The 15,616-nt window shown below is 43.1% G+C and overlaps 1 protein-coding gene across 1 annotated transcript in view; it reads left to right on the top strand.

Moving 5' to 3' along the window:
- Positions 1–15,391, top strand: part of Tnfrsf21 (TNF receptor superfamily member 21) — a 72,206-nt gene extending 56,815 nt beyond the window's left edge. Inside the window, exons 5-6 of the mRNA XM_021186473.3 lie at positions 11,515–11,743; positions 13,917–15,391. Coding sequence (XP_021042132.1) covers positions 11,515–11,743; positions 13,917–14,146 — 459 coding nt within the window. The 3' untranslated portion in view covers positions 14,147–15,391. The remainder of the gene's footprint in view (positions 1–11,514; positions 11,744–13,916) is intronic.
- Positions 15,392–15,616: the final 225 nt, after the last annotated feature.

The raw sequence follows: 15,616 nt of genomic DNA, 5'->3' as shown, positions 1-15,616 counted from the left end.
AGGGTCGCATAAGACCATCTGCTAATCAGATATTTATATTATGATTCCTAACAGTAGCAAAATTATAGTTATGAAGTAGTAACAAATATAATTTTATGGGTGTGGGTCACCACAATATAAGGAATTATATTATTACTTTATTACATGGTATATTAAATATTAATATATTATTATAATAGCAATAATATAAAATGTTATATGAAATATAAATGTTATTAATTATAATACTGATATAATGTAATACATTAAATATTAAATATAGAGATTAAATTTACAATATAATTAAAGGGTCACAGCATTAGGCAGGTTGAAAACCACTGTTTTAGTGTAGTGAACTAACAACTGTGAAGCAAGGGCGAGTAGACCAAGTGTCTGCGGAGAATCCATCGACCGCATTTAGAACTTTTTTTTTTTTTTTAAGACAGGGTTTCTTTGTGTAGCCCTGGCTGTCCTGGAATTAGCTCTGCAAACAAAGCTAGCCTCAAACTCACAGAGATTCACCAGCCTCCCAACTGCTGAGATGAAAGGCATGCACTACTACATGGCTCAGAAATGGACTTGATACACTATATGCCTCACACACTGGTGAGACACACCACACACACACACACACACACACACACACACACACACACACACAAGCGCGCACACACACACTTTATAACTGCTATGGTTATTTTATTGTTGTCACTGTTGAAAAGGGCAATATAGTTTTACACAGGCACTTTATTTAGTAAACATTAATCCCATGTTCCTTATGTGTTGAGCCCTATAACTGGCATGGCCTAGAAAGTAGCAAAGGACAAACCAGGGGGTTCAGGTATGTGGAACAAATCTTTAAAAATATATTCTGTGAAACTGCTATGAAGAGATTGAAATGGACATTTCCTTTTTCTTAACTCCCCTAGACACACTGACTCAATATTCCACATGGGCTAAGCCTACTATTGATGGCATTTTTCATCTTTTTTTCTCCAAAAGCAAGAAAATCAGAATCCATACTATGGATGGGGGGTGGCGGGGGGGGGGGGGATGCTTGTTTTCTCCATCAATTACCAGAACTGGAAAACACATTTTATTCTATTGTTTCGAAGCCCAAACACACATGGGGATAATCTGACAGTTTCCGCTTGGTCAGGTTTCTCCGTCCTGTGTTTCTAGACTGTACTCTGGTCTGTCATGACCTCATGTCACGAACCGGTCACTACTAGCTCATGAGGAAATCACGACCTGTCTTCAGGTATTATGCAGCTGTTTTAATTTCAACCTTTTCCTTGAACGACAGACCAACATTGCTTTTGATTTTCCTATTAAAACTTGTCACCAGGGAAACAGCCACTTAGCTCCAGTCGGCATCATGAAGGGTGGACTCGCCTATCATTAACGTAAATCATTGCCAAAAACATGGGGCGGGGGGGGGGGGATGTGTGATTTTGTGTATCTATAATTCCACTTTTGGCAGGGTACTTCTGAAAATGGCAAAGACTATGGGAGATGCATACAAGTCTTTCTAAAGTCTAATCCTGGGTCACTTGACATAAACTTCAGTGAGATCGGCCAGACACCCCACCCCCACCCCCACCATGAGAGGCTATATGTAGTCTTTTGAAATGTGTACAGTGTGTGATGTTCTAACCTAAGCAGATAAACACAGCTAGGGGAGACTGTCTACAGCACAGGAGTAATTTCCTCAAAGAAAATAAATTTGTACAAAGTAAGAAAAAGAGTCAGTTGGTATTGGACAGGAAAATGAGGACTTGTAACATAGGCAGATCTTTAGCCTCAGACTGTCAGACAGGAAAGGGCACAGCCTCGTGCCTTCTTCTGCTTTCAGAAATGTTTTCCTTCTACCCCCTTACATATCTCCAGAGAGATGCAAATTGTATACCCTGCATACTCACTGCCTATGGTATTTGCTATCCCAAGAGTAGAAGCCACAGGGATGCCAGAGAAGGTAAGTGTCTCCACGCCTATCAGAGGACTTTTCCCCTTGAGAATGAGTGGCGTGGGTGGAGACTGTTTGTCCCTGCCTAGTGGTACTGTGTACACACAGACGTGAGGAACAGTGCACCGGAAATTGCTCACACACTGGATAACCTCTATGGGAACAGAACCTGAGGGGCTGAAACCTTGAAGTCTGAGAGGGGGACCATCAGGACCAGGTGTGTTGAGGTTATAACAGCACCAATTGGTTGAATTTATTCAGCAATACTAATTTAATCAAATCTGTCAGGCTCACAAAACCTAATTGAGGGCCTCTGAGGTGCCTCAGTGGGTAAAGACACCTGATGTCAAACCTGTGTTCTATCCCTACACGGAGGAAGAAGAGATCCAACTTCACCTAACTGACCTCTGACCTCCACACAAAACACACACACACACACACACACACACACACACACACACACACTAGGTATGATATGTTTTAAACAATAAAACATAAGGAGAAATCTTTAAAAATTTTTTTACTTGAGCCAAACATGGTAGTAAAACCTTTAATCCCAGCACTCAGGAAGCAGAGGCAGGCAGAGCTCTGTGAATTCAGGACCAGCCTGGTATATATACATAGTGTGGTTTAGCACAGCAAGGGTTGTGTTAGAGAGGTGCTGCTGTCTCCAGAAACAAAGCAAAGCAAAGCAAAGCAAAACAAAAACTTACTAACAAAGACTAACTTGAGTCTTTTTACATCAAGGCATTATTTATTGTGAAATTGCTTTCCATTCTTCGGGTCCTCGGGCAAGATTTTTTAAAAGTTTATGCAACGTGTTTTCGTGGTTAAAACTGTTTAGGCTGCTCTAAGGGGAATCCCGGTTGGTTTCTAAGCGGCATGATCTCCCAGGATCCTGACTGTGCTGAGCTTGGCTACAGTCTTCTAAGATGTGAGTGGGTTCCCATTCGCAACCAAGAAAGCCCGCTTACTCTCTTCCTCACTTCCTTTATTTTTGAGAAAGCTCACCCCATGAGTCAGCTCCCGGCTGCAACGGCAGCACTACTGCTGTCAGCAGCCTGGACAGCTTGCAGACACCCGCCCCAGCAGCTGGGCGGGGCACTCCCGCCCGCCCTCCGGAGCCAGCTGGTTCTTACCAGCTTTGGCTGCTTTTGAAGCACGTCTTGTGGCTTCCCGCAGCTTTTCCATCTGCGCACGGGAGGGTGGTGGTTGTGGGGAGGGGGGAGTTCTTTTGCTTGGGACCAAGATTGACGGTTCACACTTGGGCATAGCTAATCTTTGGGCTCCCTTTTTTTTGAAACTAATTCTCAGGAATGAATGGTCAGAACTCATGGATGCCGCAGAGAGGCAACATCACAGTAACTACCTTGATTTGGAATTAGGGGTTTTAAGATGCGATCTATCATGGCTAATTAATCTGTGGTTAACTTACGCAGAGTCTTCAGAAAGACTTCAGTTGTAGTAAAATCCTATCTGGTTGTCTGGGCCTCAACTAATCAGGGTGGGAGGAAGTGACTCTTCAGCTAATTTCCCAGTGGCTTCAGGCATGGGCTAGCCAGGTTAGCATTGAGTTTCTCTCTGTGATGGAGAAGTTCACGCCGGGCTTTGCCTTGGCTCCCAGATTCTCTGTTCACTCATCTATGTTTCTTCTGCGGCTTGGCCAGGGAGTTCCCAGGGAGGTCCGTCTTGGCTTCTGTTCCTACTCCTACTTCCATCCCATGACCTTCAGTGACCCTAGGGAGAGTTAGACAGTAGAGGGCCTGTGCTGTCTGCCTGCTAATTGGTGATTTAGACTGGAAGTGTTGTGAGCACAGTTCCTTCCTTATGCAATAAATATACCTCTTTGCATGTCACCTGAGGTCTGGGCCAGGTTGGTGGAGAGGAAAGAAGAAAAGAAGCGGCTTGTTAAGAATTATTTTTATTTCAACATACTTGCCTTATCTCTATATATGTGGCTATTTCCAATACAATAATGCATGTCTGTGACTCCAAATATGAAATAACTGACCAGTATTTCCTGAAAGGTTTGGGAATCAACATCATGACATTTCCATCTATGTACTTATTGTTTGGAAAAAACAAATCCTGGGGGGCTTGGGGGTAGAAGTAGGGGTGATAGCTGTGAAGGTGGCTCATGCTCTCCTCTAACCCCAGCACTCAGCAGGCAAAGGCAAAGGATCTCTGAGTTCGAGGACAGCCTGGTCTACAGAGAGAGTTCCAGGACAGCCAGGGCTACACACAGAAACCCTGTTTCGAAAAACAAAAGTGTTCGGTAAATTTGATTTATTTTAGGTAGGACTCCTTGTTCTGAGTTGGGTACAACATGAATTCACACTTCAGAAGGATAATTTCAAAGTTAGTGTCAGGGCTGGAGAGATGGTGCTGTGGTGCAGGGAGCTTATTGCTTTACCAGACAACCTGAGTCTGAGTCCCGTTACCAACATCCGGCAGCTTACAACTGCCTGTAACTTCAGCTTCAAGGGATCTGATTCTCCTCTGAACACACACACACACACACACACACACACACACACACACCCCGCAAATAAGTAATATAAATATTTTTTAAAATTATTGTCTCCTCTCATTTAAGATTTAAAGGAACCCTACCCTCCTTTTAATGAAGGCAATGTGGTTTTTTGTTGTTGTTGTTATTTCTTTTGGTTTTGGGTATTTTTTTGAGATTAAGATATTTCATCATCATATTTACCTCCTCCTTTTCCTTCCTCCAAACTTTCCCATATACCCTTTCTTTCCCTCTTTCAAATACATCATCTTTTTTATTATATTGGTATATTGTTAAGGAATCATTGTATCAGGCATTCTTCAGTCTGTGAACTTGGGAATGAAATAGATTCAGATAAAAATGTTATGATCTGACTTCTCTGAAGTCCTGAGAGCACATAGACTTAAATTCCTTTTTAAAATTAAAAAAATTGAAAATGCATGTTTTGTCTGCACCTGAGTATGTGTACTGCAAGCACGCCTGGTTCCTGTGGAGGTCAGAAAAAAGTATGGAATCACCAGAAACTGGAGTAACAGAGGGTTGGATGCCACTGTGTGAGTGCTGGGACTTGAACTCAGGTCCTCTGCAAGAGCAGCAAGGGCTCTTCACCCACTGAGCCATCTTTCCAGCCCCAGATTTCACTTCTTTATTACTTTATCATTTGAATTTTTGCTCTCTAACATAAGGACCAGCAGATTCGATAGAGTCAGGTATTACAAAATACTGACCTGGCAAGAAAGATAAGGCTCAAGCTGAAATTCCTCCACGGACCTGCAGATGGTCTGAAATGTAATTTCATATTCATTATTTGTATTGGGAAGATGAGGGAAACAAGCTTGAGATAACATCACACCCCCCACCCACTTGTCATTTATACTCCCTTGTAGCTGGAGTTTCCTTGAGATAAACCTTTAGTGCGAATTCTATTTGCTTGTTCCTCCTTAACTGATCTATCACTGGTCTGCTGGATTCTGCACTACTTTCAAATAGAAAACAAATTTTTGGTCTCAGCGGAAGTGTGTGGTATTTACAGACTCCCTCACCCACCCTGCCATCCTAGGGCATCTGCGTAGCTGGAGCGTAAAGTTCTGAGTTCCGTGCCCTGGCAGCCCCTGCTGAGCAACCCTTCCACTGCCCAGAGGCCAGGGCAGCTTCATGTGCTTGTGTACTGTTGGTGACGAGTTTATGGGGCTCAGCCTCTCTAAGCGCTGTGGGTTCTCATTCCTCAGCAATGGGCTGCAGACAGCTTGGATGGAACCATCTTGGCATTCTGTGACTGCCAGGTTTTCCTCTTTCTTCTCCATCTCCTACTCTTTTCAAAGATGTGGTCTTTTAGTTCCACACCTTCTTAAGCTTGTCCTTGAAGTACTGACCCTCCTGCCTCCACCTGGTGGTATGTGCCACCATGCCTAGTTTAATGTGGTGCTGAGTATGGAACTCAGGGGCTTGGTGCATGCTAGACAAGTATATTACCAACTGAGCTGCATCCCGAGCCCTGGGGATGGGGTCTAGGTGGGAAGCTGTACAACTCATGGACTAGCAATTAGTTTCATCTGGGATTAGCAAAGGGCATTCTTGAAACCGTTAGTAAAATGACACTTTTTTTTTTTTCATGAGCAAGCCGAGAACTTCCCTTCCTTCATGGTATTAAATGAGATATAGAAGGGCCCTTAAGTGGAAAGGGTGGCTTTTGTGTATGAGCCTCCTTAGAGGTCATGAGGAGTCTGTGGCTATGTCCTAGGGAAGAGAGCATGGTGAGATCCATATGGGGAATGCCAGGGGCTAAGGGGTTAAGTTGAACCATTTTAAGAGGCTGGCAAGGAGCATCCAGGCTGCATAATTAATACTCCATTTCAGCGGATCACTGGTGAATCAAAGCCGTTAATTCGTTTGGTGAATACAGATTGTGCAACCCCAGGGAGATCGTCATTGGGTGGTAACTGGCAATAACTCTGATAAACCTTAGATGAATGAACTAATTGGGGGGTAACTTGGCAAAGAGGGATGAAAAGATTTGTGTATGTGTGTGTGTGTGTGTGTGTGTGTAGCGGGGAGGTAGTTAAAAGAATGCAATGGTATACACTAGCAAGATTTTGCTGATAGGACCCTGATATAGCTGTCTCTAACAAGACTACGCCGGGGCCTAGCAAACACATAAGTGGTTGCTCACAGTCAGTTATTGGATGGATCACAGGGCCCCCAATGGAGGAGCTAGAGAAAATACCCAAGGAGCTAAAGGGAACTGCAACCCTATAGGTGGAACAACATTATGAACTAACCAGTACTCCGGAGCTCTTGACTCTAGCTGCATATGTATCAAAAGATGGCCTAGTCGGCCATCAGTGGAAAGAGAGGCCCATTGGACATGCAAACTTTATATGCCCCAGTACAGGGGAAGGCCAGGGCCAAAATGTGGGAATGGGTGGGTAGGGGAGTTGGGGGGAGGGTATGGGGGACTTTTGGGATAGCATGGGAAATGTAAATGAGGAAAATACCTAATAAAAAAGAAAAAAAAAGAATGCAATGGTAACAATAAAGCAAGCAGTATGGAACAGAAGCAATTTAGAGGTGACCTAGCCTATGCTTTTTATGAGAGCTGGTCTGCCAAGGGAAGCGGTTTTTCTAAGAGCGCACAGCTGGGTAAATGAGATGTGATTTTTTCTGCGACTTTGGAGACACTTTAATTTTTATTTAATTTCTTGAGCATTTAAGTGTGGGGAACAGGAAGTACACCCTGAGGAAGTACCTAGGGAGGTTAGGACCAGGGCAAAGGATACTCAGGGCTGCTGCCAGGTCGCAAAGCAGACAAGTCAAAACCTTGCTTGATTTCAACACCACCCTTGTCGCAGGATGTTCATGCCTCACCATCCTCAGAAGCCAAGAAGCACTGCACTGTCTCAGTTTGCCTTCTCTGGAAAGGCCTGCCATGATTTCTCAGCATCATAATAGCAGTGACGGTTTCCAGTTGAGTTGAGGACACGGAGTGGTGGGCCCTTCAGCCCGGAACTGGGAGGGTTGACAAGGATTCAGTAGAAATGGGATGAGAAGATGGCTGCCATGTTCCAGTGTAGCTTAGACGCACTGTCACAGCCCCTAGAGCCCAGATATACTCAGGCCCTAGACTCTGCCGTGTTTCTGATATTCTGAAAGGAAATCATAACAGCCATGGGACTAGAGGGCTGACTCAGCTGTAAGTATGGGTGGCTGTTTATCTACCCTCCCTGCCACTTTGGATTAGTAAGCACCCGGAAGTACTAAGTGTACCTGTTTAGAGACTAATCAGGGAGAGCCCTAAGGACTCTTTGGGCCAAAGAAAATAGCATGTTCTGGAAGTACACTCAATAGACCTGTTATGGTTGGGCTGCCTACGGAGCCTTTCTCCCTTTGCCCCATCCCTCCTCTTACTGTTTGTTTCTCTCGCTCTCCCTTCTTTCTCTCATTGGTTTCTGCTTCTCTCCTCTAGCAGCTTTCAAGCAAAAAAAGGCCACAGTTTTCTAGTCTTTCTGGAGGTGCAACAAACATCTGGAGGATTCATGTCCTTTCTGGACAAGTTTTCCCAGAGTCCTTTCTTCTGGGAGGTCTTAGAATGCTTCTCTGTTCTGTAAGCTGGCGTTGTTTGAGCAGTCTGGATCCATGAACACCTCACAAAAGTACAGAGGGTCTGAGCTGCAGAGACATGATGCCAGCAGTCTTGTTCTCTAGCCCAATATAAATACAAGTTACCACAGCTACAAGAGCTTCAAATTAGCAGAAGGGAAATATACTTATCAGTGGGGATGCTTTTAAAAATAACACGCTTTGTTTTTCTATTAGAAAATTAATATGCCCCCACAGAGAATTTGGACAGCCTAAAGATGCTTAGTGGATAAATTAAGTTACTCTATTTTGTGGTTTTTGTTTTGTTTTGTTTTGTTTTACCAAGTTTGTGCATTTTTTAAGGAAGATGAGACTCTCTGTTGAGGAAATCTGGCTTTCTTTTTCTAGTATCTTCTCTGGTTGGGAATGTGGTTCAGTTGGCAAAGTGGTTGTCTAATACTCACAGAGCCATGTGTTTGATAGCCCATCACTTTGTAATACAGAATTTAGGCTCAAGAGGATCAGGAGTTTCAGGTCATCCTTGGCTGCATAGTGAGCTAGAAGCCAGCTTGGCATATAAGTTTGTTTGTGTCTTACAAACAAACAAACAACCAGCAAACAAACACAAGTATCTTCTCTTTTAAATAATACTGTCATCTTAATATTGATGTTCTTTATTGCTATAAACTCAAAATGCCAAATTACGAACTTTGATAATTAATAGAGCCATTATTTTATTCCATAGAGCCTGTTAGAGATATTCCAGGAGACACAATACCTGATTCAGGGTTGCAAAGTAGCTCTGAGAGCTGTTGAAAATATTAGGTAAAAAGGAGGAAAGACGTTTCTATGAGCTTACGAGGAAAATGCAAATAACTTTCAGGTAGATTCAGAATGCAGCCAGGCACCCAAATCCAGAGAGTAGATTTTTAGAAGGATGCTTGCCATGCAGACTCTGCCATTAGCCATACTAACTAGGTAATTCCACTGCTGAGGCATTCTCTGGGGCACCTTCTAGTCACCTGGCTTTAACAACAGGGACATCAACTCGGGACCTTGTGCAATTATGCTGGAGATCTGGTGCTTACTTCCCGACTTCTAGCAAAGTCACTGGGAAATTAAAGATGGAAAGTTTTAAATGAGCACAGGAAATAGGTGGGTGGGACTTCTATGTTGGCATGAATTTGTGGGTGGGAAGTTCTCTTTTTTTTTCCTTCCAAGAACAGTGTGCTATATTGATGGACCATGTCAACCAGTGTAATGTTCCTGAGATCCAGAATGTAGACAAGTGCTCTTTGTCAGTTGGGGGCACAAAGGAGGATGTTGGCATGAATGAGGGACTGCATGCATTTTCAGGGCATTTAATTCAATATGCCTTATGCCAGAGCCTGTTGAATTAAAACTCAAAGCATATACGTAACTCTTATCTGGGGATCAGAAGGTCCCCTCTGGGGATGCATGTTAACCAGTTCTGGAACCTACTCTGGATTCACAGCCAGCTGTGGGTGGTGGTTTACCGGAATGTCCAGCTAGAATGTCAGCCGTGTGCAGGAACTGGTGACTTCTGCAGGTCCCCAATCACTTGCAAAAAATGTCCCAATCATTAAGAGTTGCAAAAGAAGCAGGCATGTCGCCTTCATGTCTTATATGACTTTGTAATGTGATCATTTAAAATCCGAGTCAATGTTTTGTCTGGAGAGGTTGACAGCCTCTCTCTCAACGGGCTTTCGAGAATAATGGGTATTCATTCTCAAGGTGGTCGTCAATAGCTTCAGGAGAGTGTTATGTGGTTTTCTCAGCTGTGTGACTGGCTATCTTGCATCCTGACAAGAAACAATATAAGATATCCAGTCCAGTAATGGCATCAGGACCCGGAGGCAGCTGGTCACACCACCTCTCTAGCAAGGAAACAGAGAAATGGATGTCAGAATTCGGCTTCTTTTAAAAAGTATTTATTCTGTTTTAATTTATGTCTGTGTGTGAAAGAATACATGCATAGCGCATGTATGAGGGTGTCTGTGAGGACCAGAGGTGGGCACTGGATCCTCTGGAGCTGGGGTTTTATAGCATTAGTGTATACCAGGGACTGAACTGTGGTCTTCAAGGGCAGCAAGTGTTCTTAACTGCTGAGCCATCTCACTAGCCCCATGGTTTCCTTTTTCTTTGGCTTGGTATTCCAACCAACAGTGGAAGAGCTCTTACATTTCTAGTGAGTCTTTCCACCTTTACAAGCACTCCCAGAGGATTGACTGCTAGGTGATGGTAGAGCTTGTCAACTTGACAATTAGTATTAACCATGATGCTTGGGAAGCCAGTGATGCAAGGTCAGTGGGCTAGAGGATGACATAAAGTGCCCGGTGTAATTGTGAAACATTTCTTAAAAGAAAGGGTGGAGTGGAGAGATCAAATAGACTTGACATGAACTCTGGCTCTCTCCCTCCCTTTCCCCCTTTCTTTTTCTCATCTTTCTTTCAAAGGAGAACAGGATCACACTTACACCAAGCAGCCTGAAAACCACGAGACTAGGCCTAAACTCACAGGTGCCACTCTGTCTCCATGTTGGCCTTCCATGTTGCTAGGCTTGAACCACCAGGCCTTGCCTGGAGATCTGTCTTAGCTGTAGGCAGGGCCACTTCCAAAGCAGGGGTCCAGGATTGCATAATAAAAGCCACACTAGAATTCTTGCATCCAGTGCTCTCTGCTTCTTGACTTTGGGTACCGTGTGACCAACTCCCAGAAGGATGGACTGTGTGCCTAGATCTGTGAGCTGAACAGGGATAAGTCCTTTCTCCATTAAGTCTCTCACGTTGGAGTATTTTATCACATCCATAAGGAAAATAACTAAATAAGTGCATACATGTGCTCCTTTAGTTTTTGCTTACAATTTTTTAAAGAGGTGTCTTGTTGGGTGGCTTAAGTTGGCACCAAATTTGCCATTTACAGAGTAGCTGGGATTACAGGTATACATCGCCTTATAGGTCTCCTATTTATTAATATTACAGTATCTGCTCTCATGTGTGTTTTGTGTATGTGTGTGGGGGGGCGGGGATTGTGGATGGCATGGTTTTGCTGTTGTTGTTTTCTGTTGTTTTGTTTTTGGGGGGAGGAGATAAAAATCTTGTTAGCCCAGGCTATCTTCAAACCCCAAATTGGTTTGTCATCACACCTGGCTTCACATGAACTCTGAAAGGGTTCAAGCATTTGTTGGAGCAGGATGTGATGGTTCACATCCTTATCTTCCTAGCACTCAGGAGGTACAGGCAGGTGGACTTCTGTGAGTTCAAAGCTCGCTTGAGCTTCATAGTAAGACATTGTATATGTGTTACAGCATATATATTACAGCAAATAAGAAATACCCACAAGTGGAAGAATCAAAAAAACTTTAAACAGAACAAAAATGTTAAAGGAGGAGGGTTTAGTTTCATTTTGTTTCTACATAATTTCAATTTTATTTAATAAATTTATTTATTTTTTCTTTCCGCAGTTGGAAACAGACAAACTGGCTCTCCCCATGAGCCCCAGTCCGCTTAGCCCGAGCCCCATCCCCAGTCCTAACGTGAAACTTGAGAATTCCACTCTCCTGACAGTGGAGCCTTCACCGCTGGACAAGAACAAGTGCTTCTTCGTGGACGAGTCAGAGCCCCTTCTGCGTTGCGACTCCACATCCAGTGGCTCTTCAGCACTGAGCAGAAATGGCTCCTTTATTACCAAAGGTACCCATCTCTGTGAGGCCTGGGGCCATCTCCCTGACCACTCTGACAGCCCAGTTGTAGCTGAGCCCACTGAGTGACCTGTTTAGGAAGACCTCCAAGATAAAAGTGTCCTCAAGGGAGCCACATCACTAATTAACATGGATACACCTAAAAAGTCTTTACAACTGTGCCCTATCCAGAACCAGCTTTGATACAGGCCCATTGGCTGCTATCCTTGGGATACTATCAAATGTGCGCTTCAGGAGACATCTGACAAAAGACAGTGTAGCCGATCTGGAGAATTATTTCCCACACTTGCTGAGTCTAAGGCTGAAGCGTGAAACCCATCTGGAGAGTCAGAAGTAGTTTTCGTGTTTAGAATTGATCCTAAAATTCACTCTAAACTAGATTGCACACGTTTTCAGCATAGTAGAGTAGGGAGCTAGGGCTCAGTTGGTAAGGTGCCTGCCTAGCAGGCGTGAAGCCCAGCAGACACAAAAACAGAGTGTGGTGGCTGTCAGTAGATATTTTAGCATTTGAGAAAATAAGTAATTCAAAGTCAGCTGGGTGTGGTGGTAGACTCCTTTGATCCCAACACTTAAGAAAGAGAGTCAGGTAGATCTCTGTGAATTTGGGGCCAGCCTGGGGCTACATGAGATTGCCTCAAAAACAAACAAACAAACAAAACAAAACAAAACAAAAACAAAAAACTCAGTTGTCCTCAGCTACATACTGAGTTTGAGGATAGCCTGAGATACATAAACTGTTAAAAAATAAATTCAAGTAATTATAAGTTGATAAATAACCTGTTAGCTTTGTTTTGAGACAGGGTCTTACAGTGTACCCCTGGCTAGCCTGGGAATTACGTACACCAGGTTGGCCTGGAGTTTGCTATCATCCTCCTGCCTCTGCCTCCCCTGAATGCGGGGATTCTAAATGGGCCGCCTCACACAGCCCCGATAGTAAGCTAGTGAATTTGATTACACACAGTGTCCATGACAAGGTTTTGTCAGAAGTTTCCTGGTTTTTAGGCAACTCTTAATCACATCTCAGTGAAGAGTATTATAGATTTATTCTGTATTTCATTTTTAAGATACTTCCTGTTTCATAGACGTTACATATTTAGAGTAATTAATTTTACATATTTCTATTGCATTTTTTTTTTTCTAAAACAGGGTCTCTCTGTATTGCCCTGGCTGTCTTGGAACTCACTTTGTAGACCAGGCTGGCCTTGAACTCAGAAATCTGCCTGCCTCTGCCTCCTGAGTGCTGGGATTAAAGGCGTGCACCACCACGCCCGGCCTATTGCAATTTCTTAATTATACTTTATTATAAGTTATAATATATTATAATATTTAATGTGTAGTTCTATTTTAATTTATAACACATATATTTTATTTTAAAGGAAATATTTGGTGATTTTAATAGATGTCTCTCTTCTGCACTATAGAGTGTGAGCCAAGGACACCGTTTTCTCATTTCCAGGGCCTTTAGTCTTTCATTGCTTTGCTTTTGAAGCATGGCATTGCCAGGGCTGGAGACACACGCAGTGGTTAAGAGCTCTTGCTGCTAACACAGAGGACCTGGGTTCAGTTCCCACCATCCACAAGACAGCTCGCAAAACCTCCTGGAATGCCAGAGGATTTGGCAGCCTCTTCTGATCTCCCTGGATACTGCCTGCATATATGAGGCACATAAACTCACTCATGCACAAACACATACACACATAAATGAACATACCTACATTCATGTGCACACACAGATACATAATATGCACATCATTTTAAAATAAGATTAAAATCGAATGAATCTAGTTCTAGTAGTTTCTTGTTTCATTTCTATTAAGCAGATCTGTTTTTTTTTCTGTTGTTTCTTTTGTTTTGTTATTGTTGTTGTTGTTGTTGTTTTATGTGCTAGAATCTCTTGTAGCCTAGGTTGGAAGATGATCTTGAACCCTTGATCTTCCTGCCTCTACCCCTAAGTGCTGGGATTGCAGAATTGGGACACCACATCCCTGCAAATACTGTTTTTTTGGTCTTACGTGCCAAGCAAATGAAGAAGCTTGTGTTATTTAAAATGTCCCAGATCACTCACTCACGCTCGGGGAAACCTACTAGGTTCAGAATGCCAGCAGCCCCTCATCTGCTCCTCCAATCCCTTTCATCTCTCTCTCCTTCTCCCTTCCCTCCTGCAGAAAAGAAGGACACAGTGTTGCGGCAGGTCCGCCTGGACCCCTGTGATTTGCAGCCCATCTTTGATGACATGCTGCACATCCTGAACCCCGAGGAGCTGCGGGTGATTGAAGAGATTCCCCAGGCTGAGGACAAACTGGACCGCCTCTTCGAGATCATTGGGGTCAAGAGCCAAGAAGCCAGCCAGACCCTCTTGGACTCTGTGTACAGCCATCTTCCTGACCTATTGTAGAACACAGGGGCACTGCATTCTGGGAATCACCTACTGGCGGGGTGATTTCATTTCGTTTCTGACTTTTGTGTTTTGGTGTGTATGTATGTGTTTAACAGAGTGTATGGCCGGTGCTTGAGTTTGGGTTTCTTTCTTTCTTTCTTTCTTTCTTTCTTTCTTTCTTTCTTTCTTTCTTTCTTTCTTTCTTTCTTTCTTTCTTTCTTTTCTTTCTTTCTTTCTTTCTTCCTGAAAGTGAATGTATAAAACCTTTACAATGTATAACTGTTGGAAATTGCCCACCACTAAATTTTTTTTTAAGTTCCATATATTCTCCATTTTTGCCTTCTTATATATATCTTCAACACTATTCTGTGCACTTTAAAAACTTAACATAAACGCAGTGTGACTTCTCCCATATGCTGGGTCCCGAGACTCTCAACTTCTTAAAAACCTAATGGCATCTTGTGACTCCTAGAAGTAGACATAAGTCTTTCAACCTTCACACCTACTCTTTCTGTTTTAATTATTATTGCTATTTGTCTTATTGTTTGTGCTTTACAAGCATTCTTGAGATGGAGGGAATCTACGACCCTGTTGATGACTGTAACTCTATTCGACTTTGAGTTGTCTTCTTCATGTCTTGTTATATAGTTCATATTCATGGCTGAAACTTGACCATACTCCCTAGCGCTGATTGTATGGTTTTCGTCTGGACACCGTACACTGCCTGATAACTTGTGCACCTCTTAACGCTACTATGCTCTGGGCTGGAGAATGAAATCTTTAAGTCACCAGGACTTGCTGTTTCAGTGGCTTGACACCTGGGCCACCAAAGAACTCGATCTTCATCTTTTAGGGACACCTCTGCTGCACCTTGGAAAGCCAACCTTAAGTGCCAGTGGCACTTTATGCCCAGCTTTGCTTTGAAAGATATCTTTCTTGTTTTTTTTTTATCCTTCTCTTTCTCTCTTTTTTAAAAAATACACATAGTCAATAGGTCCAGTCTGCCCTCAAGGCCTTGCTGGGTTTTCTTCGTCATCCAATCACTTTCATTAAAAATGGCTGCAGCTGTAAGAACTCTTGTCTGATAAATTTTCAACTATGCTCTCATTTATCTACCTGCCCTCTGATGCTTAGTCGTCAGACTCTAATGCAAAGGTGGATGTCGGCTGCCTTTGTGTGGGCGGGCTTAGTGGTGAGGAACTGATATCAGAAAAAAATGCCTTCAAGTATACTAATTTATTAATAAAAATTAGGTGTTTGTTACTTGTGTGGTTTTGGTATATTTACTACTGAACTTTCGCCTTTTCCTCTGCTCAGGTTCTAGCCCTGTTCATATCTTGGGGAAGGATGTGTGTTCTGAAACCCTTCTCCTGTCCAATCTGCAAATCCTGAATATTATTAGCAAAAGTCCCTTTTGGAGAGGAACTTGGAGGTTCACCGCACAGGGCTCTGATAAGCACTACCAAGCCTTTTCCTAGTCTTTCGAGT

The sequence above is a fragment of the Mus caroli genome, unplaced genomic scaffold, assembly GCF_978045245.1.
Source record: "Mus caroli unplaced genomic scaffold, Mus_caroli_1 scaffold_18, whole genome shotgun sequence".
Taxonomy (NCBI): domain Eukaryota; kingdom Metazoa; phylum Chordata; class Mammalia; order Rodentia; family Muridae; genus Mus; species Mus caroli.
Note: the sequence above shows the minus strand (reverse complement) of the source record. Positions and strands in the feature narration are given on the sequence as shown.